The following is a 27,160-nucleotide window of genomic DNA, read 5'->3' as shown; positions in this document are numbered from 1 at the left end:
GTGTTTCATCACGGTTAAAATGTTCAAAAAAGTGAAAGATAATGGTATCATAGTTCTTTCAGAAGTTTCAACATTGCCTCTAAATGCATTCATGGACAAAAAGATTTACAATATGGTACTTCTCATTGTGTCAACAACTGCTCCAGGGGTAGCTTCTTAACAGCGGCCAGGCAGCCCTCAAAGCATGGGAGCAGGGGACTGGCTCACTGCATCAGTCAACAGCCTCACTTCTTGGTGTCCTGCCTCTTCTGCAGCTGCTGGAACTGAAAGGGGGTGTCCCTCCAGCATGGCTGTGTGAACTGCTGTTGGCACATAGTCTGGGAGTACTGCTCTCAATTTGCTGGTGTCAAATGCTCCTTCTACACCTGGCCTGTGTCAACTTCATGATGACTAAGTTCAGCCAGTGATGTTGCAGAAGAAACAGGATCTCCTTCAAGAGGTGGGATGTTGGCTGGAGCTGGGCCAGTGCCTTCCACAGTTCCTTCATGGATGTGAGGAGCACTGGAAGGTATGGCATGGCCCTCAGCACCATGTCCTCAACCCAGACAATGTCATAGACCGGATCCACTGGTGGTTCAATGAGCTGCTCTGTCTCCAGTCTGAGCAATGCTGCCATCCAGAGGATCTGCTCAGAGAAATGTCCCGAGTTCTCGGAGGCGGACGGAGGTAAGTTGGTCCTCATGTAGTGATGAATCCAAGTCCACAGCTTTCTCCTCTAGACCTGGAGACAGTGGTTCCTGGTGTGCTGACGAGACAGGCACACAAGGCAGGGCAGCTGAGAGGCTGGAACAGGCATTCTGGACTCCTCCGGGCAGTAGACTGGTGCCCCCACTGCAGGAACCAAGGGTCAATGGGGCCTCTTTCCTCTGGATAGCCATGGTAGTAGTGCAACTGTGGCAGCATCAAATAGGCCTACTGGCCCAGGTTGGCAGCGGAGACTTGGATTACTCCTTGGCCTGTGGCTGTAGGTGCGAGATCATACAGGACAGTATGCAGCTCCATGTGGCGAAGGGTCAGTGGTGGCCTGTTAGTGGCATCACAGGCAGTTGCTCCCAATGCAGGGAGAACAACAGTCTTGTCAGGAAGATCACCAACCGCAGACTGGCTGGAGTATGAGGTGGCAAGTCCCAGATCTCCCCTTTAGAAACAGATTGATTCCCTGTCAGTTCCTTTACCAGGACGAGTTCAGGCATCAAAGGAACTGGTGTTGGCATAGGCAGATGGCGCTGGTGGAGAATAGTGTCTAAGTTACTTCTTGTGTTTGGCGTTCTGTGCCTACACCTTTGCCATCTTCTTGGTCAGCTTCCTCACCTGGCGTTCATCTTCTATGTGCCCAGACATGGGTGTCTGATGGAGCCCATGCAGCTGCTGATGGAGGGTGGGAAGCAGGAACTGTCCATGAGGTGGAGGAGTTGATGGCCAAGACGGTGTGGCTCTAAAGCTTGGCTTGAAGTTGGCCTGTTCAGTTTTTCTAAACCTACAATGTGAATGTGGGTCCACACAGTGCTCCTATCTCAAGCAGAAGAAGCACAATGAGTGCCTTATCTGTGGAAGACAAATGACTCCCACAGCAGACACACTTCCAAAAAGTCACCTTGAGTGACACCAGGAGAAAGAGAAAACAAAAAAAGGAACAAGAGAAAGAATGCGAGAAGGGACGATGACAGAAGGGTTGCCTTTTTTTTAATTTAAGAGGTTCCCCCCCCCCCTTTTTGTGGAGAAGAGTATAACGAGGGATAAAGCGGGGATTTCAGAGAAAGATCATAGAATGCAGCAAGTTACAGAAAGAGATTGATAGAAAGATTGAAGAAAGAGCAGATACAAATGCTGTGAAATAGCAAGAGGAAAGGCCCAAGGTACCCATAATGGAGGGTGGAAGAGGACTGGGGGAAATGATGGGAACTACTCCTAGATATACCAGTAGGAGGAAAGAGAAGGACTCCTGCCAGAATGAGTCTAGCTTAGAAAATCTTCCTGACAATAGGCCCCACGAAGGCAGAGAGTCCATATGTGTGTTTCACAGAGACTACAAAGAAGAACTTGGATATCTGGAACTAGAGATCAGGAATCCTGAGATCTCCGTTTTGCGAATATTTATCCATACAACATCTGGTTTAATTAAAACCAGGTTCTCAAGCCATTACCTTAAAGTTATAACTCAGCTTCTTCTGAAGTCAGTTTCTACTTGTGTTCTGGGATACTTCCTGGCATTTCCCTCAATTTAATAGCGCAAATCACTGCTACTTATGCAGTGCATGACTTGCCAAACATCAAGAAAACTGGAACACACACAGTACAAATTAAATTGAGTTACAAGAAAGAAAGAAAGAAAGAAAGAAAGAAAGAAAGAAAGAAAGAAAGAAAAGGTTAAATTACTCAAAATCTTTACATGCTGCAAAGTTATTTTCATTCCTTGCACCCTTGTTCCTAATGTATCCACCATTATCCCAGCAGTACAAATCTTCAAAATGTGCTAGTGCAGCTGCAAAAAATTGCTACCTCACATTGCTCCAGTTACATATAGCTATAGCAACTCTACTGGGTTGCTTCATATGTAAAGCCAATTCATGATCTCTTAGTACAGCAGAAGGGGAACCAATGTTTCCACTTGACAGCCACTTTCCCTCATATGTAATCTGCTTGGACTACTTGTTTGTAATAGATAGGAACAAAGCCACCTCACACAAACTCTTTCTTCAGATCATTACCATCCTACACCATTTCTTTCTCCATTAAGAATTTTCAAAGATAGTGTAGAATACTGATAAAGGCAGGTTGCTTACCTGTAACTGTCGTTCTTTGAGTGGCCATCTGTGCATTCACACATATGGGTGCTGCGTCTGCACAGTGCCTAAGGCCGGAAAAATTGCAAAGCTTAACTGTTTTTGGCAGGAAAAACTCCGCTCCCCTCCCCCCAGCAATATAAATGAAGTGGAGTGTCCGCCATTTTCCAGTCTACTGAAGACCGGACGTTTGCCCCCTCGCGGAAGCAAGAGCTGCTACAAAAATTCATATAGGTCCATGAATATAGGGAAGCATGGTACCAGAAAAAAAAAAAGAAAGAACCCATTCACCGACATCAAGTGGGGCTGGCAGGTGGGTTGTGTGAATGCACAGATGGCCACTCAAAGAATGACAGTTACAGGTAAGCAACCTGCCTTTCTTCGTCGTGGCCTCTGTGCATCACACATATGGGTGATTAACAAGCTTACCAGACCCGGAGATGGGTGGTGTCGTCATTGAAGAACAGCGGAAAGGTCTGCCCGACCAAAGGAACAGTCACGTCTGGCACAGACATCAAGACAGTAATGCTTGGCAAAGGTGCAAGGCGTAGTCCATGTCACAGCTTTGCATATGTCTTGAATTGGGATCCCAGCAGCAAAGGCAGAGGAGGCTGCTACCGCTCTTGTAGAATGCCCTCTGGGTATAACCAGCAAATCAGTCTTGGCAAGTTGGTATGCCAGCTTGATAGTTTGTACTACCCATTTCGAAATCCTCTGTGAGCTCACAGGGGAACTTTGTCATGGTCTGAATATTTCACAAAGAGGTGGTTAGATTTACAGAGGGATTCCGTACGCAATCTGTAGAAGGCAAGGCAATGACGAACATCGAGAGACTGCAAGGACCATTCGATCAGAGTAGAGGGTGATGGAAAAAAGGCAGGTAATACAATGTCCTGATTGATATGGAATGGTGTAATGACTTTAGGCAAGAATGTCGAATCGGTGCAGAGCACAACTTTTTCTTTGTGAAAGTTCAGATAGGCAGGATCTATCCTAAGTGCACAAAGTTCACTAGCCCTTCTGGCCAAGGTGACAGCCACAAGGAAGGCAGTCTTCCAAGATAGGAGTCGTAAATTGATAGTTGCCAGAGGTTCGAAGGGGGCTCTGGTGAGTGCTTGAAGGACAATGGAGTGGCTCCATGTGGGCATGACAGGACGAACTGGTGGATGAAGATTTTGCAATCCTTTGATGAATCTTCGAATAATGGATTGAGAAAACACCGAGGAGCCTTGCACTGATCCACGGAAGTGGGAGATAGCTGCTGTATAAACCTTGATGGAGGAAGGTTTAAGTCCCGACTGATGTAGTGCCAGAAGAAACTGCAAGATGTTTTCAATAGAGGCTGAGGAAGCGGTAAACGAATTGGATTCTGCGAAGGCGGAGAATCGATGCCATTTAGCTGCATAAGATCTTCATGCTGACTGTCTTAAGGCAGATTGGAGAATATGCTGGATGTCGGGATGGAAAATGCTCGAATCCGTTGTATGGTCTAACGGACCTGAGGGAACAATCGTCGTATTGGGACCATAATTGGCAAGTAAGGCAGACCTTGGTATTGTCGGTACCGAATTGGTATCGTGATTCATTGAATTCGCCAAGTTGTGAGACTCAGTGAGGTTAGGTCTGGATGGCGAACAGCTCTGTCTTGCTGGGTTATCAAATGTGGTATGAGTGGTAGGTGGAGAAAGGTGCTGCCAGATAGTCGGAAGAGAGTGGAGAACCAAGGCTGACGGGGCCACCAAGGCGTGATCAGAATCCCTGTAGCGCTGTCGTGGACAATCTTGGAAACAACCTTTGTCATAAGTGGGATTGAAGGGAAGGTGTAAAAAAGTGTGTTGGACCAACAGATCATTAGGTCATCTCCTGTCGAACCCAGACCGATGCCGGCATGAGAGCAGTATGTGCTGCATACTCTGTTCTTGTGGGTAGCAAACAGATCTCTGTCCGGGTAGCCCCATTGGAGGAAAAGTTGACTGCAAGTCGGCCGATCTAGTTCCCATTCGTGGATCGTTGACATTTGTCTGCTCAAAATATCGGCCTCCTTGTTGTTGGTACCGGCTAGGTGGACTGCCAGGAGAGTTATGTCCCTGGGGATGCACCAGTCCCACAGTTGCATCACCAGGGAAGTGGATCTCGTGCCGCCTTGTTTGCTCACATAAAATACAGCGACAACATTGTTGGATGCAAATTGTACAACATGTCTCTGGACAGTATTCTCAAAGGAGTGAAGAGCTTTGAAGATTGCCAGGAGTTCGAGGTAATTGATGTGCCTGGTAGATTCCTGTCGATCCCAGGTGCCCTGCATTCGAAGTCCGGCACACAAGGCTCCCCACCTGATTAGAGATGCGTCAGTGTAGAGAGTCAGGGTTGGGTGCAGTGGACGGAATGGAACACCCATGTTCAAGTTGTGGGGAACAGCCCACTATGATAAATTCCGGAGGGCAGAAGGTGAATGACAGAGAGGTCGATTGGGCGAGTCTCATTGTGGCTGAAACATTCTGTTGAAAAATAGTTGAAGTGCTCTCATTTGAAGCCTGGCATGGGGAACTGTGGCAACTGAAGCGGCCATGTGACTAAGGAGCTTCTGGATCAAAAGAGCTGGCACAGTCTTGTTCATTTGGATTCGATGGATCCAGGAGCACAGATTGTTCTGTCGGCTAGATGGAAGGAAAGCTCTCGCTAGGGTGGAGTTGAGACATGCTCCAATGAAATCAATGACCTGTGAGGGAATAAGGCATGATTTCTCATGATTAATGCATAGTCCTAAGTTGTCCAGAAGGTCACAAGTTATTCGCAAAGTTGAATTCAAACAAGTCAGAACCGACCTTAAATCATAGGAGACGCCTATGGGATGGATAGATGGAAATATGGAAGTAGGCATCTCTCAAGTCCAGGGAGGTGAACCAATCCTCTCTCCTAAGTAACAAAAGGATATTTTGAAGGGTGGCCATCTGAAATTTCTTAGTTTTGATGAACCTATTAATGTCTCGTGGGTCCAGAATTGGGCGAAGACCACCGTCCCGCTTAGGGACAGTAAAATATCTCAAATAGAATCCGTGGAGCCCTTCAGAGCACGTAAGCTGTCGGATCGTTCCTTTATGAAGTAATTGCTGAACTTCGTCTACGAGAACCAATGAGCGAGGTGTAAATCGGATCGGTCCCGACGGCGGAACGATGTCAAATTCTATTCTATATCCGAGCTGAATAATGGATAAAACCCACCCATCAGATGTGATGGACTCCCAAATGGGGAGTCGACTTTGCAGCTGATCCCCAAAAGGGAGAGGGGAGGGTGGGTTAAGGAGAAGAGGAGAGGTTTGCCCGGCCCATCAACGCTGACGTTTATCCGAATCGAAATGACGGCGGCTTTGTTGGAAGCGCTGTTGTTGGGGCTGCTTCCGACGTTGTTGACGGAGCAGAAACTGTTGCCTGTTTGGGAACTGGGAGTATGGTTGTGATCTGTAGGATGGTCGGGACCAGGACCACTTATGTCGGGCTTGACTCAGAACTTCCATCTGACGAGAAGTCATCCTGGATTCGTGGATGGACTTCAACTTGTGATCCATTTGAGCATGATATAACCCGGAGCCATCAGAGGGCATCTCTTTGATACGGTGCTTGGTCTCTTCCGGAAAGTTACAACTTCAAAGCCATGCATGGTGACAAAAGGAGATGTCATCAACCAGAGCCCTGGAGTCTGAATTGACATGGTGCCTTGCCATGGTTAACTGCTGGATCGAAACCTGCATGGCCTCCTTTATGAATATACGTGCCAGGTCTTTCTGCTCGTCCAGAAGAGAAGCAGTGATATTGTCCTGCTTCTGCATTAAGAAGTACTGGTACCGGCCAGCGTTGCTTTGTAATTTGAAATGCCAAGTCCTGTAGTGGCGTAAACCTGACGAGCCAGCATGTCGATCTTACGACCTTCCTTGTCGTGGGGTGTAGTATGTCCCCTTGATTCAAGACCCTGGGACGATTCCACCACTATCGAGTTTGGCCTCTGATGGCGCAGGAGGAATGGGATATCCTGCTCCCAAACTCGATACATAGCCTCATACCAAAGTGAAGTAGGTTGAGGCTGGTGCGGAAAGTTCCATGGTTCAACCATCGCTTGACAGAGGGTTGTTATCAGGGGCAGAATGATGGCAGCAGATTGTTCTCCCTTAACAATGTCATAGAACTTGTCAGTGCTAGGATCGATGCAATGTTGGGCCTCGATCTCTAGCAATCTGGCAAGTTGTGCCATCAGTTCTCCGAAGGTCATGTAAGGTTCCTCTGGTAAACTGGGACCTTGCATGGAGATGACCACATCGGGCGAAGTTGACGCCACCTCGGAGTCCTCTGAGTCAGTATCATAACATGGTGGACCGCTCGAAGAGGATTCAGCAGGAGAGCTGTGGTGCCCAGACCTCATCAGTCTCGAAGCAGACGCTGTCTCTCTCGGTACTAGGGAGAGAGAATGGTCCCGAACCGACGGATAATACCCGTAAGATGGTAGTCATCCCAGGGCTCATGACAGCAGCTTCCATGACGAGGTTGTTCCTATCCTTCGAGAGGAGAGCTCAAGGTGCGACATTGGCAACGCGCTTGCTGGGAAACTGGTCTTGGGAGAGGTCCAAGCGACGGCAAAGGAGTTGGAGAGCGAGTCGGAGGGGAGTCACAAATTTCTCCATCGGAGATAGACTCTTGTAACAGTGCATCGGGTTGCTTGGGAGACGAGTGAACCGAGCATAGCACCCATCTGGGAGACCCTGGTGGAGTCACCTGCATAGCCACCTGCAGAGCCACACACATAGGCATTGGTACCATAGTGGCCATTGGAACTGATGGTACAGATGAGCCCGAATCACAATGTCGTGGGTGATCGGGCTTCTTAGGCTTATGGGCCGGTTTGTCTGACTTGTCCTTTTTGGGCTTCTTATGGCCCGAAGACTTCTCGGATCCGACGTGCTTTCTCTTCTCCTTTTGTTTGCGAGGAGGAGGTTGCTGAGCCTCCATTACCGGGGCACCATCAGCCAATGGGCGCGGTGGGGGGGCGGTAGAAGCAGAGGCTGGAGTAAGTTTGCTGGCCAATTGATCGGACTGCATGAGGGCCTGGTCCCACAGCAGTTTTCGCAGGTGATTTTCGTGGTTCTTCCTTGCCTGCTTAGTAAAGGCCTGGCAATGGCCGCATTTGTCGGTCCTGTGTCCCCCTCTGAGGCAGAGGAGACTCAGATCGTGTGGGTCGGTCGGAGACTTCTTAGACCCACACTGCCAGCACTTGCGGAAAGCCGCACGCTGTGCCATCGAGAAGGAAGGAGATAGAAAAATAGGTAGGAAGAAAGAGGGGTAATATAACTTCTTTTTGGGGGGGGGTAAAGAGTAAAAACGGAGGAAAACTTTAACAGGAAGGGAAAAACTTGGAATTATACAACTGGTAACAAGTAGAGATCAATTAGACAAATAGTGATGAGGAGATAAAGGCTCGAGGCACAGCGAACGGCGGTCGCAAGAAGACTGGAAAATGGAGGACACTCCACTCCATTTATATTGCTGGGGGGAGGGGAGGGGAGGGGAGTTTTTCCTGCCAAAAACCGTTAAGCTTTGCAATCTTTCTGGCCTTATGCACTGCGCAGGTGCAGTATCCATATGTGTGATGCACAGAGGCCACGACAAAGAATTTTTAGTGGCTTCCCACAACCTGGTGTCCTCCAGTTGTCTTGGAATTCAACTCTCAGCATTCCCAACAATTAGCTGGACTGGGACTGATGGAAACTGAAGTCTAGGACATATAAGGGGCACAAGGTGATTTCAAAAAAGAATTGTAGGGTGCTGATCATCCAATGTTAAGATCATTACCTCCATACAGTCTCACCCAAGCTGCTCCAGCCACACACAAAGGGCTGGCCTAAAGCATTTTGCTGCTTGAGGTGGGGCAGCAAATGGACCGTGTACCCATGCCTGGTTGAGTTATTTCACATAAAACATACATGACATTTGAGCTCATGCTCATGCAGTGCAAACCTAGGCAAGCTGACCCAGAAGCAAGTCCCACTGTATTCAGTGAAGCTGACTCCTACATCTAGTAAGTACGCCTAGGATTGCAGTCTCACGGTACAATACTGTGGATGTCTGTTTAAGCAAAACCCCCACTGAATTCAATGGGTCTTACTTCCAGGTGGATAAGTATAGAATTGCAGCTTTCACATTAAACCAACGATATACAATCCCATATAGATTTGTAAAAAGAGGAAGGAACATCTGGGGAGAGGTAGACTGCTACCACAATATTTGCTTAAATCAAGAGATAGTAAAAAAAATAAGTCCCATTAGTAACTTGGAAAAGGTCTTTTTGTCTTACCCAAAACCACAAAATGCACAGAAGCCCTGACCCCACAAGTTAGCCAGTGTAGTTTAGGAGAAAGCAGTTGAGAGCAATGTGAGGAAACAAAAAGAAATGAGGAAGCCCATCCCTGCAGCAAAAAAGGTGAACACCTCCCACACACAAGTAGATAGTTTCCACAGTGGAAGGATGTAGCCTGTGGGTGTTACTTAGAATGAATGCTTATTCACAGGATAGGTGCTTCTTTTGCTAATTCTTGTATTAAGAAAGAAACTATGTGCTTCATATACAGACACCAAAATTAAGTATACTTTGAACAGTGTTGCCTGAAGTACACAGAACCTATTCCATTATGACTTCTACCACAAAGAGAGCACGCATAAAATAAAAACGCTTTGATTGAGAAAGTAAAATCTGTCTGGATTTTGCAGTAAACCTTTCTAAGTAAGATAGTTAAGATTCATGCTCACAGATGTTTCCTGTAAAATCCATGTGGATTTGGCCATATTTTACAGTGGGAAAATGCTGGTTTGGAATTGATCCAAGACCTTTTTGCTTCAATTTTTAAAATGTGGCAAAAGTCAGAAGATCGCTTATTCAGAATCTGCCTATGGCTGGGTAAATGCAAAATGGCCAAAATGATTAATTATCAAAGGACTATTACTGCTGATGTAACTGCTGCGAAGAAGAGTAGCAGAAGAGTAATTGTTTTGATTTAGCTTAGTGGTGTGGCAGCTACATGCTCTCCATTATTTCACAGATTTCAAACAGGGACACTTCTAGACTGGCTCAAAGGTCACTGAGCAGAGCAAATTGGAAGTACCACAAGCAGAAATATAATTTATTATTAAAGAACTGCATATTTATACCACTGCGAAACACTCTAAAGCAGGCTCCCCCAAGATCTGGATCCATGGGCAAATTTGGAAATTTGAGAAACCATTGTAGGCACTACCACATAAGGCTTAATCTAGAGGATATGACCAGTTTTACAGCTGAGAAATACTGAACCTCTGAAATAACTAATGATCTCTGCCTATAGTCCTCCTTGGTATACCCTGACTGCAAAGATGATTCATATACAGAATTTCTTACCCAATTCCTGTTGCCATTATCCACCCACCTTCTCTGAGAAAGAGGACAGTGGGTACATTGGCCTAAAGTGAGCAAAATATCCCTGGCAACAACTTGTCCTTGTTAATCCAGGAGCAATGCTTGTTCTAACACACTCAAGCAACAAATCAGTTTTTCAAGTGCAAGCCTATCCAAACAAGCTAAACAGTCTGGCTTGTTTGTAATGTACAGTTTTTTGTAATGACCAAAAGCAGTTCCCTCCTGTTTGGAGTAAGCCTGTTTGTTAACCCACATCCAGTCCTTTCCTGATCAGACACCAGTACATGCTACTAACTCATGGAATCTTTTATGGAAAAAGAAGAGGAAGCTGGGTTTCATCAAAATATGGGTAGGACCCAGCCACCAACTCCCAGGTAGCCTCTCTTAAAAGTTTCATTGGGAGAACCTAGGGGAGAAGACATACGTTCACAGGACCCCGCCCCCCCCCCATTCATGGAAATGAGGCAAACTTGTGATATCTAGAACCAGCTTTCCAAGAACCAAGGACTAGAGCAACCACATTTTACAACAGCATCATCCCCAGTGCATCAGACAGCTTCTCTGTCCAAGAAATCCTTGAGAAGATTTGGTGTAGTATAAAACAAGTGTCTTCTTTTTCTCTACATTTCTATGATATGTTAAGAACCCTGGTGTTTGAAAACCTATGACTGAATCCTAATTTAGTATTCTCTAAAACAATCCGCTAGAGAAGGTCCCTCTGGAACATTTTTAGGGTGACATGGGTGGGTGGAGCTGGTGGTGAGTGGGACAGTGGTGCATGATTAGGATCCTTTGGGAAGGACAAGGCTAAAGCTTCTCCTTGTTCAGGATTGCTGAGGGCAAGGGGAACAGAAGTGGAAACCCAACCACACCCATCTATCCTCATGATCCTGATCATGGTAGCTCCTACCCTACTCTTAAGTGGAGAAACAGTGATTTTTCCTGTGGAGATTGTGAGGAGGTTAAAGCCACTCTATTGGCAGCAGGGAAACAGTGATCACAGCTGGCAGGCTTGTGGAAAGAAGGTTTAACCTCCCCCATCCGTTGCTCTTGATCATGACTGCTAACAGGGAGAGGAAGCTTTAATCCCAGACAATAGCCATTTTCCCACTGCTATTAGGAAGACCTGACCCACAAATGATCATGACGAAGACGGCCAGTCTGATCAACTGTGCCGTGGAAAATACAGTGCAGCATCCTGTTGGCCACACAGAGAGTAGCTGACAGCTGCACATGGTCTGTGAGCCCATTCCAGATAAGAAAGAAGGCAGACATCAAACCATGCACAGCAACCCTCACCTTCCCATGATGATAACACTGAAGGTGTGCGATTGTAACAGCGCTCAGTGCCAGACCAAGCCTATTCCACTAGTCTTATGGGAGCTCCAGGCTGAGCTCCTTCCTTCCTGCCAATCTGCCCGCCAGAACTGCTAGGAAATCAAATGTCAAACTCCACTAGTCCTACTATATGACTAGGCAAGACAAGGCATAAGAAGGGAACTTTGAGGCTGGCAGACATTGCAGACCAGTGGGCTTGCTCTTGCAGCTACCGTACTGGACATATGCTTTCCAAGGGCAGCCCAAAGAAATCTGAAATAAACATGACTACTTCAAAGTCCTTCCTATATGCATGTCTTTGAACTCTAATAAGAATGAGACAATTAACTCTATTGGGAAACAGAACATTTCATGTGATCAACTTATTCTGTTTTTTTTTTTTTTTTTTTTCAAAAGAAGCCTGGCATTTTTAAAACTGAGGTACAGTTAGATAAATCAGGTTAGTTACATCTGACCTTCCCTAAAATCTGGCTTATATACTCTCTGGGAGAAAAAAAACAAACACCATACTTCTGTATGTTTAATGAGACTGCATAGTCTTTCACATTTAAGGTATGCTGTCTATAAAGCATGCCGTTTAAGCAGTTAAACACCTTTGCCTCTCCAATATTCATAGTAAGACAAGTCTGGCAAATTTAAACTGTTCATGGGTGCTTATATGCAATGGCAAGGATTGTACAAGCAGGGACTTCCTGAATGCAGATCAGACAGGGAGCCGTCGTCTGCCTTATTGGAGCCTGGGATGTTTCTGTTTACAAATCATGGAGCCAGACCGGGGCACTGGCTTAGAGGCGTGCCGTCTGCTTTCTTGCTACATACAGCCTTTGTCTCACTCTGCTGTGTCAAAGGAAGAACGTCCTTGACTTGTGAGCAGCAAAGGATGGTTTCAATACAATGCACTGGCCTGAAAGCCTCCCTTTTTAACAGCCTTGCTCATAAAGGCTATTTAAAGATTACAGGACAAAGACCTTTCCTAACAATTAAGGAGGAAAAGGGCTTCAGTCCAAGATTATTTTATTCCTACCAAGACAAGCATCAACTATGTATGCATGCATGCATGCATGTATTTATGTGGGTATTTTTACCCCATCCAATACCCAGTGGGTCCCTGGATGGCTTACAACTCAAAACCAATGAATACATATATACCAAATAATACAAATGCAATAATACTATTGTGTTCATACAGAACAAGGAAAATAGGAATGTTAACTTTTGCCCCTTAAAAATACATTGTTTTGTTGTAAACATCTGCACTTGAAGAACATGACCTTAAAATTTCACCGGATTTATATAAATCAGTATATAGACAGGTTGCCTACCATAACTATGGCTCTTCAGGTGGTCAGCTGTGAAAACATACATATGGGTTATATACCTATGTACAGCAGTCATTTGGAACATTCTAGATGGCGTTTCTATAAGGGAGCCTAGTCTACATGTGCTCCAGGCACGGCTTTCATCCCTGTTTCAAGTTTGTCACAGCAGAATAAAGAAGGCAAGGCATCCAAGTGGGGAGGAGGGTGGGTGATATGAATTCACAGATGAGAACTTGAAGAACTGCATTTACAGGTAAGCAACATGTTCTGATTTATGCTCTGTATGACTCACACATGAGAGAATGAAAAGCAAGAGATCTGCTGGAGAAGAGAAATGTCACACTAGAAAAGATGACCACTCTGGCAAACCACATCAGCACAGGCCTTGATATCCAAGTAGTAATGCTCCATGAAGGGAGGCTGAGCCCAGGTCACTGTGTTACACAGTTGCAGAAAAGACAGAGCTCTGAGGAAAGTGACAGAGAGTGCTACAGGTGTAGTCGAATGACCCTGTACTGGGGTCGGGGCAGTGAGCATGCCAGGGGATAGGCAAGAAGTAGGCCTGGTGCTACCCATTTGGTAAAGCACTGTGATGACAATGGGTGACCCCTTCTAGGTCCTGAGTGCTGGGTGAATGCACAAGTACATTTCCTAAAGATGATCATCTATAGCAGGGGTCTCAAACTCAACTTACCTGGGGGCCGCTGGAAGTCGAGGCTGGGCCGCATCAAGTATTCCACCACCGCGGTGGTGGTGGGCTGCTCATCCTGCGGCCGGCCCGGGCGCCGCCGGCGCTTTGAAGGCCGCAGGGCCCCTCCCCCGTGCCCCGCCTGTCCCGGCAATTGGCCCACGGGCTGCGAGTTTGAGACCCTGTTCTATAGGTATAGAATGAAAGTGTGCACTGGCATCTAGGGAATGAAACTTCCCTTCCATTGGGTAAGCGGGGGAGATTCAGGAAGGACAATGAGTAATATGATTATGTTATGTTAGTCGTGAAGTCATGTCCGACCCATCATTTTGTTATTCTTGGGAACTATTCAGTGTATGGCTTCATGTCATAAGACAGGAAGAAGTAATTCTGATCACTTATGGAAGCATCCAGTGAGAAGACTGAGGTTTGTACAAAGTGGGATTTAAGTCCGTGCAATAGTCAACCTGCACTCAAGAGGAGCTTTTAGAAGATGTCCTCCATGGTATGGGCTATGCACTCCTGCTGGTGACTCCAGGAATTTTTTTAGGATTATGTCCTGAAAAAGTTGGCTGGGGAAAAAGGTGAGTGTAAAGTGAGAGGCAGACTTGGTTCCACTGTGGTTTCTGTTAGCTTGAGTCTCAGCTGTTTTACAGACTTGTGAAGTTCAAAATTGATGTAGGATATTCTAGAAAATGATGTTGGCTGCAGAAATGATGATGCAGGTAGTCTCTATCCATATACTCCTGTACTTCCCCAGGTTCATTCAAGCTGGATATTATTTAGGGGGGCTTGGAATCAGCATAGACCTGGGCTTGCCACTGGACTCTATCCTCTGAGCAATCTGTTGTTAGTGGTGGTGGTGGTGTTCAAGTGCCTATGTTTTATAATTGGACTTGGTCTATATCCTGCCCCTTTTCCTCCTGTAAGGATCCCAAGGTGTCTTGCATAGTTCTCTACTCCATTTTTATCCTCACAACAACAACCATAAAGAGGTAGGTAAGGCTGAGAGTGACTGGCCCAAAGTCACCCAGTAAGCTTCAAGGTTGAGTCAATACCAGAACCCTGGTATATCTCTGGTTCCTAGTCCAATCTATTAATCGTTATGCAATACTATCTCTTGCCTAAAATAGACCAAGTTCAATTATAAACCTTAGGCACTTTGGGTTAGAAAGCAAGAAAAAACAAAAACAAACCAAAAAAAAACTTGTTCAGAGGATAGAGTCCAGAGGCAAAACCTGCCATGTGCCAGGCATCCCCTCCCAAGCAAGACAGGCACTTCAGCAATTATTGGAAGAGTCTCTTTTCTACACAGGAGTCAGAGCATTCAGAGATTACACAAGGAGAAGTGTTGACCCCTCTCTGCCCCCACTTACCTAAAACTTTGCTTATGAACCCTTTGGGGCCGGACTCTGGAAGGTGGCGTGCTGTGAAGGTTCATGAGTCTTCTCTCTGCACTCTAACTAGTCCATCCAATTGATGACGGGCCCTTGCATCCATGTCTTGAGGGGCCTCGTGTTCTCCCTCTGAGAATTGTTCCCCCACCCGTCCTTAGTCTGCCTCATTCCCACAGGCAGGGAGGAGACGGGGCTCCAAGGTTGTCTTTGGACTTCTTTGATCCAGAGCTGGCTCAGGCTGGCACGATGGGAGGGTTTAACCAGATGTGGGCCTGTCAGTTGCAACAACAACTCCGTTATCAGAGTGTGAACTCTGAGCCTCATCTGGTTCAGCCATCCCCTTATCCTTCTCAGAGTCTGAGCTATAATTCCCACCAAAACCAGGAAACTCTGATGCTCACCTGGGAATCACATCCAAGCGCACACACATGACAAAACCTAGCTGACTTCGATTTGTCAGTCCCAGAAGAGGGCTGAAAGTGTTGGAACTGGGGGGCATTTGCCCCTTGGCACTTTTCATAGTGTGTGCTGGAGGAAGCTAAGAGAGCTTATTCTCACAATAGGGTCTGAAGGTCTGGTGTTTCCTCTTGGACTGCTTTGTAAAGACTTGGCTGTGGGTACAACCAAGGGTATTCTTTGTGCCTCTGCAAAGTAGAGAAGGCAGCTGGAGCAAATGTTGGTTAACAGCATCTTTCTGCCATAGTGCATGCAATTTATTTTTAAGAAGGGCTTGAAGGCCACTTGCTCCAAAGGGGCAACAAGAAGAAAAACTTAAGAGAAAATAGGAATGGGAAAGGAAAGAGAAAAAAGAAAAGAGAGTTTTGTTCAGCAGCCCAGCATGGGAGAGTAGAAATGTTTAGGGCTTTGCTGTGAGGTGAGAGAAAATTCCAACTATTGCTAGTTGCTCTAGTGGTCAAATAAGAATGGAGTGGCAGGTGGGAGCATGCATGAAGGAAAAGGGTGAGGATCTCGCCTAAAAACTACTTAGTTCTAGAATGTTCTGAGTGACTGTTCTATGCAAACGCATAACCCATATGTGTGAATCACAGACAGCATAAGGAGGATCCATTAAAAGCTATCATTTCATCTCTTCATGTTTTTAATTAGAATTTTCAAATAACATTCTAGTTCACATGTTGTTCTAGACCTGCACATTTTTCTGATTTATTCAATAGACATACTTCACAAACTGCCTATGTTGGTGCAATGGTTCAACAATTCAGTGACAGTGAAAACACAGTTCTTTTGACTCCTCATACAGTACCTGCGGTCTTGCAAATCCAGAACAAACCGAGTCATGTGAGGCAAAACTGCTTCTAACTTTCAGACCTTGTGCAGCCCTAGCAGCCCTTTGATTCTTCATGTTTTATATGGTTATATATGGCCAAGTACTCCAAACCATCCTGATACCCTCCAGATTATGGCAGCTCCCATAATTCCCAACCTATGGCCATTCTGGTTGACAGTTGCAATCCTGTCATCTAGAACATCTAGTCTCTAGATTCTAGATGGTACCAGATTGGGTAGGACTGCTCTAATCTATGAGAATTTCTGCTAAAGTGATCTGTGTTTTGGAGCAGCAGACTAAAGTGGCTATTCCTCTTGGAAATTGTCAAAGAGAAAACACACCCGTATACTAGGTGACCACTTATGTTTCTTTGTTGGATTGCAGCCACTGCATTCAACCACCTCATGGCACAAAGCCTATTTATGTAGAATTTATATATGTAAAACTGCTATTATTTTTAGAGTCATCTGCCATATTGAAAATAAGTCACACTTAGCTAGAGATGTTAAGTTACTGGGCAGTTCAGCTATTAATTAAATAAAGATGCCTGCTTCTTAATATTAATATTTCATCTTTCTAGGAAATATGCCCATTCTATCATACTTTTAAAAACCCTCTGAGAGTTTTGCTAGATCAGGCACTGTCAGTGCTCAGAATTAAATCCGCCAAATTATGGCTCAGGAACAAATGTCCAAATCTGTCTCAAAATGACTTTCAGAAAGCTTGCTTAAAACTATGTTGCACTACTGAAATCACCTCAGTGCAAGGTACCAGTTTTAACGAATGGGAGTGTTTGGCAAAATCTATGTAGGGTACAATCCTATGGCCTCCAAACATTACTTGGGGACCCATATGATTTTTCAGAGCTGCAACTATGAAGAACTGCAACAGTGGAGGTGGGGCTCCAAAGGCTGAGGTGGTCCCCCCCCTCGCCCCGCCACAACTGATGTGGGTGGAAAGAACCATACCGGCTGCCTCTCCGAGGATACAACTGGGCTTTGGAGAAGACAGATGGCATTTCAGCCTTCTTCTCTCCCTGGCACTTTTTCTAGATGGACAAAAATGGTTGCCTTGATAAAATACTCATGAAAAAGCAGTGCCTCTCTCAATGCACTGGATGCAAGCAAGTCTCCAAGTTTGGAGGCTTATAAAACTCTCATATGAGGGGTACTGGATTGTGCCCCCCATCTTCTAAATCATTTCAGCAAGCCTTGACAGACTACTGAATAGATCTGTATACTTTTAAATATTAACTTACTAGGAGTAATATAGAAATGCAAATAAATTATTCAATCTCATCATTTATAAAATAGCTGATACAAATATTTATCCATTCTTCATCTGAAATATTTAGTCAGTGTCTTATTTAGGAAAGCAAGAGCATTAAAAAAAGCAGACCCCATAACTGAGCCAGTGCTGAAAGAAAATGAACGAAACAAAATGGCTCGTGGTTAAAATAATCTTAGTTTCTATAGCAACTCAGCAATGTTCACTTATATGTTTAAAATATTACTTGCAAACATATAAGCAAAGGGCAATCCAAGAAGAGTATAACATAATGCAGGTTAGGTTTAATAGCTAGATCAGAAAAAATGTTCAAAATCATAGCGTTTGAGTATTCTAATGCTATGGATAGATGAATTCTAGATAGCTCAATGTAAATACCTCATCAATTATCATCTCAGGGGCTTTCCAGAGGTTTTGTTGATTTGTTTGATGTTTGCACAATGTGCAAACATACATTTGCTCCTGGGACACAGAGTAATTCATCAGGTTAGTGCTTCTGTTGCTATAATATCACCTTTTCCTGCAGTCTAACCTTAATAATCTTGTTGCTGGAGGAAAATGCATCCTTGCCTCACATCAGATGCAATTGTAAATACTGTATTGAATGCAACCACTTAGTACTATAGTTCCTGTAACTTAATTAGCAATGAGTTCAATGCCCTGCCACCACTAATGCTAAAGTTGAATAGTTCAGGCACAAGCTGCTTGTATAGCTGTCAAAAATAGAAGGAATTCGAGGAAAACCAGTACTTGTTCCTGCAACAATGCGGTATCATTTTATGTACAATTTACTTTTAATTTCTATAATATTTCAAGCTTGGTTCTTTGAAGGCAGCATGTTCATTTCTTTAGTTATGATGTTTCCTATGTATAAATGCAAAACATACAAAGCTTGGCAAATCTATACCCAATTTGTTAGGCTGCAGTGGATGTTACTAGTACTGGATTGGGTCCAACATAAGTAAAATGCTGAGGTCCATGCACCAGTGGAATGAAATCTTCCCTGAAAGACCGGAGGGTCCATCTGGGTGCATGGGTGAGAAAGGAAGGGGAAGTCCTTTCACACAATGCTGAATACATCCCATGGGGCAAACGCTGAGTGTTTTTCATTGTAAACTGCTGTTTTATTTGACTAGATTATTAGACTAGTTTCGTAAAAGTAGTTTATGAACAAGTAAGGGAATTCTTATGAATGTTGCTTGAAAGAAAGAAAAATATTATAGGAAAAATCAGCACCAGACATAAATCTAAGGGAAGTGTGGTGGTGTAAAGGAAAAAGAAGATGTAGTGGTTAGTAGGCATAGTCAAAGCACTGGACTGGGATGCAGGAGATTTTGATTCTAGTCCCCAGTTTTCCATGAAGCTCACTATAACATTGGGCCAGTTACTGAACCTGACCCTCAGCTACCTCACAGGTTGTGAGGATAACATTGAAAGAAGAGAATTATGTATGCCACCTTGCACCCTTTGGAGGAAAAGGCAGAATATAAATATGACAGAGGGAGGGAGAGGGAGAAACAGAGTCAGCCACTATTCAATATATATCATAACAAGCAAATAGTTCATCATGTTAAAACATGGTGTAAATCAGAAATATTGTGTGCATAAATCAGAAATATTTGTTGGCTAAGCTTGTATCTGAAGGGTTGAGTAAAGAAAAGTAACTGGAACCACTTTAACATATAAAGTGTTTTCTTATCTGTGATCATGGTTTAGTTTGGCAAGGATACACTGTAAATAAGACTTTAAAAATCCAGCTATACGAGCAGCAGGAAGCAGGCTCAGACAAGTGTAATAATTTACTTCAGAGACTGAAGCTTCCCTTAGAATTCCATCTTTGTGTTATGAGAAAACATACCATCTTGAGGCAGAAATTAGGCTCTTGCTTTGCATTAGGGCCTCCATAATCCCAGAATATTGGAAAAGCTGCCTGGGACTCATGAGCATCCCAAGCATCTGGAGATGGGCTATTGTAATTCATTAATTCCTTCTGAATATCAGAAGGCACCAACAAATTCAGAAATAGGCTCACACTCCCTGCCTTTCTCTTGGTATAGGTCATCCATTAGGATGACAAAGGCAGTTTCAGTGCCAAACCCAGATCTGAAGCCAGACTGAAATGGATCTAGACTATCTGTTTCATCCCTATATGGAAGGAGTTGTCCAGCTACTACCAAGCTTCATAGTCTTGCCCAGCAAGGGGATGGTAACCACTAGGCTATTGTCCTTTAATTGTGGAATAACAATTAAAACTATAAAGAGAAGCAAATGATCACAACAGCAGTCAGCAGCACAGCTATGCCATCTGCATCTTGCCTTGAATGGAGAAAATATTCCTTTATGAATGGTCAAGTACAAATAGCACCTGCATGTCCCTTCCTCCCGTTTCCATCTTCCCACTCACTCAACTGCTGCAGCATGACCCCTAAAGCAGGATTTTGGCCTATTACAGCTAGAAATAGTAGCTGCCCCAGTACTGCATTTTTTCAATAAGGGAAACTTGCTGCCTTTGAAAAAGCATTTTTAAGCCAGGGAAAAGAGAGCTAGGACTGGCAGCTGCAAGAGTAACATAGCACTCTGCGACTAATGCAGCATCTTATGGTGGCTGCCTGCCTAGTCTCTCAACTTCTCACATTACAGCAGAGATAGAAAAGCTGTGTGCATGTTCATTCTCTCCCTCTACCACTTCAAAGCACAGATACTAAGTTTCATAAAAATAGCTAACATAATCATTAGGTATTCAACAAAACAGACTCCTTCTCTTGCTGTGCAGAACACTACCAAAACTTGTTCTGAGTGATTACAATATGAAATGTAAGTTCAAGCCAACTGTTAATACTTAGCATGGGTTTGTTACAGGATATTCAGGATAAAGATTAACAATGCAGGAAGCATATCTGAGAACTCCATCCCTAAAGTCACTAATGTACATTGGATCAATGTGCAAGCTGAAGTGCATTTCCTGTATATTATTAACTCTGAAAAGTCCACCTTCCACAAAATATTCAGAAATATATTGATCTTGGTCTTCTCAGGTGAAGTTCCCATAATATCAATTTCTTTCAATGCCAAATGAGCTAAAATAACAATAAGCAATATGGAGAATACAATTTGAGCTTTCCATCACACATTTAAAATTTTAACTGGTGTCATTAAGGTGTCCAGTAACTGCAGGCTAATGTTAGTAATCATCCCTTTCAAATAGCAAACTTAGTGACCCTAAGCTTACCAGTAGAACACCCAGCCACAAACAAGGTGATTATTACTCTGGGACACCCACAAGTATGTAGAAAAATATTAACGTGCAAATTAAAATTACCAAATAGGTCGATGAGGGCTTTAGGACTGGGAGACTGTCTACCGATCAGAGCTTGGTCTGCTAACATTTCATTGAAAAATACGTAACAACATTTGGAAGGGCTCTCTATACCGCGTTTATTGACTTTAAGTCAGTATTGGATATGGTTATGAGAAAAAATTGGAGCAACCACATTGCTAGATGACTTCTAACTTTGATATGCAGCTTATACTTCAATACAAGCTTGAAGATTAAAGGTAGTGGGACATCTAATTGATCAGACCCAAACTTTCAAAGGAGTAAAGCAAGGCTGTATGCTTGCTCCCATGCTATTTAACTTTTACATTAGTTCATTTCTTAATAACCTGGATATTCCCACCCTCCAAAATTAGCAAACAAGCCTTTGCCTATACTCTTAGGTCATCAACTTGTTCTTACAGAGTATCAAATATTTCTCTCTTTCCCCAATCAGAAAGGGAACTGTAAGTATTTGACTCAGTAAATTTTGCCTAAACCTTCATTTCCCGGATTCAGTCTGCTTTATCCAGTCACTTCTGCCAACATCATTCCTATCTTGTAGATGAGGTTACTTACTGAACGCAGGAAAACTACATTAACATGAATGCTTCAGGCAGTAAGCTTTTTGGAACACGGATCATCAAAAGGCAGCATAAACAACCCTTGTTCTTATTTTTTACATAGACCTTCAGACATTTTATTAAAGCGCAAGTCTTCCCCACTGTTTGCAATCCTCTAGCTTATAGTATGTAACAAGTTTGAAAAAAGCAACATCACAGAGTGGGGCAATTCATAACCTTCTTAACAATGAGTTGAGTCAACTCAACTCACTGATGCAGCAAATTGCTTATCTAGATTGTTTTTATGGCTAGGGAATGTCCTTATGCCTTTCCCCCATGAAGGGACACAAGGCCTGGGACCAATCTTCCGGCACATTTACCAACCAGCCTCCTGGTTTACTGCAAAGCTAAAATAAAACCACATGACAATGTTGGTCCTGCCTTCATAACAAATATTCTGTGTAAACTTTGCCAAGATGCGTAAGAATTACAGGCTGTGATAACAGACTGCATAATTACAGGTAATCAAAAATCAGCAAAGCAAAACTAAATGTTAATATGCAAATACAACCCCCATTGCCTAGTGCAATTCTCTACTGCTCTGATTATGTAAATTCTCTTGTGCAATGGCTTCACGGGAGTCTGTATTTAAAGTATTAGACTCGTATATCAATGGTAAAGTAGTATTACAAAATGTTACACAGAATACATGATCTGCAAGCACAGCCTTAATTCTTTTTAGGACAAAGCACTATACATGTTTGATAGATAACTTAAGACTAGTAGAGAAAACATACTATTTTAATTTCTTAATTAAACCAAAGCATAATTATTCTTAACAATAATGATCACACAGCTGGAAGCATTCTGACTCACTGATGGGCTTTTCACCAGTAGGATTTGGTGGAAAGTTTTCTGTGAAGTTGACATTGCACAGGTTGGTACTACAGCAGCAGAAGCGGTATGTCCCATTCTGAACCAAGGAAGGGGTGGTGGTTACTATGCACTCTTCAGAGTGACACTCTTGGGGGTCTCCTATATGAGACCAACATCCTGAAAAGAAGGAGCAAATGATATAGATCAATTGATTGCATGGCCATTATATTCAGCTTACATTTGCTCCTCAACTTTACACTCTTATCAGATTGCCTCTCATCTACATAAACCCACCTGCCTTTAAATATCAATGAGGGACATTTTTCTCTGAATTTCTTTTTCAAGCAGGGCCTTTTCTACTGGGTCTATGAGCAGAGCCCACTAAAGATGTAGCTCCAGACCTTCTGGATCCCTTCTCCATGAAACATACAAGGCAACAACCTTAAGGAAACCCACTTTTAAGTATTTCTGTTTCTAAAATGGACTTTGTGTGACTTGAACCATACACTCTAGCCAACTATAAAATGTTATAGACATTGATTTCATTACTGAGACATGTATTTATTACTGATATTTTAATGCTGGAAATGTATTTCATTTTATTGATTATCAAAAATCAGTACCAGCAGGTTTTTCTAATGCAGGACTGTTCGTAGATTTCTTTGTAATCAAAAGATAGTTTGAAAGCTTATTTTACTTCAGATTGAAGTAAGAGAATATACAATGTTCCAATGTGTGCTGGTAACCAGCAAACAGAATGTGCAGCATTACAAGAGCAATCTCTCTAAAGAGCAATTTTTTGTCCCATGGTTTATGTTTTGGAGTGAGGGTAGTTCCATACCATACAAATCCTGCTAGTTTGTTTAGACCAGCCACCATCAGAATACCTGCAATAAAAACTGCCATCAGACTAAAGGCTTATCAAGTCTAGTTTTTTGTTTGCACAGGGGCTGATCGGATGCCCATGGAAAGGTCACAGTGCCCTATTAGATGTCTGTGGAAAGGAGTATCAATGCAACAGCATCTTCTAGTTTATGTTCCCCAGCAACTGGCATACAGAAGCATACTGTCTCTGATAATAGAGTCATCAGGCCTGGCAGGCATTGTTAGGCTTCTCTTCTATAATTAAAAAAAAAAAAAAAACCTTTCCAGGTTGATAGCGATCTCTACATCTTGTCATGTGATGAATCACGGCCAATTACCCGCAGATCTGTTCGTCTTCTCCATAAGTTTCAGTGTAAAGAACAAGTGGCAAAATCCACAAGAAACTGTTATCTGGCCATAAGAACTGAGGTCATCACAAAGAGAGCATGTTTAACTACAATAGAACAATAATCAGTGATGATATTATTAACTATTACCTTGTTTAACCAGATGTATGTCTCCTTCTCGTGTTTTCTCCCAGAGACCATAACAGGTGTTACCTTTCATACACAAAACTGTACCATTCTCTTGAGAAATTCGACTTTCACTAATCCCATGATCATTTTGGTAAGGGTCCCTAAAAGCACATGTTGTTTCTTCACTCTGGGCAGCTGAAGAAGAAAATAAAATCAGGTAAGTTCAAATATTAGATTAAGGCAGTATTCAAATTTCGACATAATTGAAAAACTTGGAAGAGCAATTTCAGAGTTTGGGAACATTGCATTTGTGAAAGTGGTAACGAATTCCCTTTTGTAAGAACATAAGAAAACCCATGCTGGATCAGACCCCAAGTCCACCTAGTCCAGCACTCTGTACACATGGTGGCAAACCAGCCATCGTGGGTGTCTGTCAGATGTAAGCACAGTCCATTTTTGTGCTTATAGAAAAGCTTTTCTCTGCAATTCCTGTTTCCCCTTTTGTGAAAATGCTGTGCTGGGCCAAACCCTCTTCCATCATCAGCATGCCAGCTACCACTATGCACACATGTACTGCACACATGTACTGGGCCAAACCAAAAATCTTATTTGCAGAACCACTGCCAACAAAGTGACTCTAAGTTAATATTGCTGAGAGGGGAAAAAAGAAAAAACAGTGGAAGTGGCCTGCAGCAGGATCGCGAGCCTAGCTATTTTTTGAAGTATTCATAAATGCTTTAAAAATTCAGCAAGGGAGACTGGATAAGAACACATACACTCCCAGGCCAAATTATCAGTAAATCTTAGATCATCATCATAATTAGTCTTCCCAGTGAGCATACATTTCCCCTGAGCTAAAATATTAAATGATCAAAAATCTTAAGATCCCAGAAATTCAAAGGAATTTCTGCCCATTTCTTTTTTTGATTTGCTCCATAAATTAGGCCATAGCTCATTCTAACAACTTTACATCATGATTTCATTAGGAAAGAAGAAAAGCTGTTCAGAATAAAAGAACTGAATACCCCTTATAAGAGCACAAAGAATTTAAATTGCATGCACCTCTCAAAGCAACATTCCTGTCTATAGCATTTTCAGATTTCTCATATATGTGTTAGTTGGATGGCAGAGCTTGACAGTATTCAGTAACTGATAATACTGATCCATAAGTGAAGAACAGATAATACTGATCCATAGGTGAATGCCCCAATGAAATAGTGAAAGAAGAGATAACATGGAAGCTATGTTATTTTTTGCCTTAAACTCAAATTTTGCCACTTCTTGTGTGTGTGGGGGAACAAGCCATACTGTGGAAAAAGTTCCACATTCATATGACACACCTATTAACCATGGCTAGTTACCCATTATGGGTTGCTATGCTGTAGAAAGCCAGTCACTGAAAGATAGGCATTGCTGCACTGACTGGGGTCACATCACCACAATCCATTCTGAATAAAGAACCACTACGGGTTGCCACATTGTCTGAACTCAGCCTGCCTCCTGCAGGGTAGTTTGTTTTTGCACAACAAGACACCCTGATAATCCATGGCTTTTTCCTATTTTCTGGGTTTGCAGAAGTCATGATGGGGTTGTGTACCAGTCAAATCCAAGAGAATCATTTGATTCTGAGTTGCAGGAAGAGCAGGTTGCTTACCTGTAACTGATGTTCTTCGAGTGGCCATCTGTGCAGTCACACATATGGGTTCTGCGCCTGTGCAGTGCCTTTGGCCAGAAGATTAACAGCTAATGGTTTGGTGAGAAACTTCGCTCCCCCTCCCCCCTAGTAGTATATAAGGAGCGGAATGTTCGCCGTTTTCCAGTCTTTGACAGACCGGACGTTCGCTCCCTAACAAAAAGTTGTAAAGAACTAAAACAACAGGAAAAGTTTTGTCGGTATGGAATAAAACAAAACCTCTTGGTGGTACAACAAGCAGAGAAAAAATAGCTTGGTACCGGAAAAAATTGGACCACCCATGACACCAAGCGGGGCCGGTGGGTGGGTAGTGTGACTGCACAGATGGCCACTCGAAGAACATCAGTTACAGGTAAGCAACCTGTTCTACTTTGTTGTGGCCTCTGTGCATCACACATATGGGTAGAATAACAAGCTTACCCGAAATGGCGGAGGGAGGTATCATCAACGAAGAATAGATGAAAGAACAGCTCTGCCGAAAGAACAGTCCTGTCTAGCACGAACATCCAAACTATAATGTCTTGCAAAAGTACATGGAGTAGCCCAGGTAGCAGCTCTGCAGACATCCTCAATCGGGACTCCTGACACAAAGGCTGAAGAGGCAGCTACAGCCCTAGTGGAGTGACCCCTTGGAGTTTTCGGTAAGTCTATCTTGGCTAACTGATAAGACAGAGTAATAGTGTTAACTATCCATTTAGATAGTCTCTGAGGAGTAACAGGGAAGCCTCAGTTTTGTTCTGAATATCTAAAGAAGAGTCTAGAATGACGAAAAGACTCAGTCCTTGATCTGTAAAAGGCTAGGCAATGACAAACATCTAGCGTATGCAGAGACCTCTAGACTGGATTCGAAGGAGCTGGAAAAAATGCAGGCAAGATAATTTCCTGATCCATGTGGAAAGAGGTAGCCACCTTTGGGAGAAAGGATGGATCCATTCTTAACACTACTTTCTCCATATGAAAGTTCAAAAATGGAGGATCTACTCTTAGGGCACAGAGTTCACTAGCTCTACGGGCTGAAGTAACTGCTTAAGAAAGGCAGTTTTCCAAGAGACAAGACGTAGATCAATTGTTGCCAGGGGCTCAAAAGGAGGCCGTGTTAGTGCCTGTAGTACCACTGAGAGACTCCAAGTGGGCATAAACGGCCTAATTGTTGGATGGAGATTGCAAAGTCCTTTGAGGAATCTCTTAATCAGCGGCTGAGAGAAAATGGAAAACCCCTGCACAGTCCTGCGGTAATAGGAGATTGCTGCCGTATACACCTTTATGGAGGAAGGTTTAAGACCAGAACGGTGAAGCTCGAAGAGGAACTGGAGGATCTGATCTATACATGCGGAGGGCGCTGAACATGAATGAGATTCGGCAAAACTAGAGAATCTACGCCACTTTGCCGCATACGATTTCCGAGTGGATGGTCTTAATGCAGAGTCGAGAATATATTGTATATCGAGATGCAAAGCTTGCGAATCCGACAGCATATTCACTGGATCCAATGAGGCAGAGGCGGTAGGCGAATTCACAGTCTGGACCTGTGTGTTGGTGGTAGGAACGGAATGAGGAAGGACTGCAGATGGGATCGGTACCGTGCCAGCGTGCAATGTCATCGAATTCGCCAGGCAGTCAGTTTCAGCAACGATAGGTCCAGGTGTTGGATCGATCCCTCCCGCAGAGTTATAAGATAAGGGACGGGAGCAAGTTGAAGGTATTCCTCCCAAGAAATACGAAGAAGTGTTGAGAACCATGGTGAGCCATGGTTGAGAACCAAGGAGTGATCAGTAGCCCTGTGGCCCCATCATGAATCACCTTTGGTAGTACTCTCATGATGAGGGGAATTGGGGGGAAA

At 43.7% G+C, this 27,160-nt stretch overlaps 1 protein-coding gene across 2 annotated transcripts in view; it reads right to left on the bottom strand.

The window, feature by feature from the left end:
• Nucleotides 1-27,160, bottom strand: part of BMPR2 (bone morphogenetic protein receptor type 2) — a 116,941-nt gene that overhangs the window by 37,341 nt on the left and 52,440 nt on the right. For both annotated transcript variants that reach the window (XM_044431688.1, XM_044431689.1), the window contains exons 2-3: nt 23,649-23,822; nt 22,288-22,464 (exon numbers count right to left, since the gene is read on the bottom strand). In XM_044431688.1, the coding sequence (XP_044287623.1) occupies nt 22,288-22,464; nt 23,649-23,822 (351 nt within the window). The remainder of the gene's footprint in view (nt 1-22,287; nt 22,465-23,648; nt 23,823-27,160) is intronic.

The sequence above is a fragment of the Varanus komodoensis genome, unplaced genomic scaffold (genome assembly GCF_004798865.1).
Source record: "Varanus komodoensis strain SLA01 unplaced genomic scaffold, ASM479886v1 scaffold23, whole genome shotgun sequence".
NCBI classification, from domain to species: Eukaryota; Metazoa; Chordata; class Lepidosauria; order Squamata; family Varanidae; genus Varanus; species Varanus komodoensis.
This window is presented reverse-complemented; position numbering and strand designations above follow the sequence as displayed.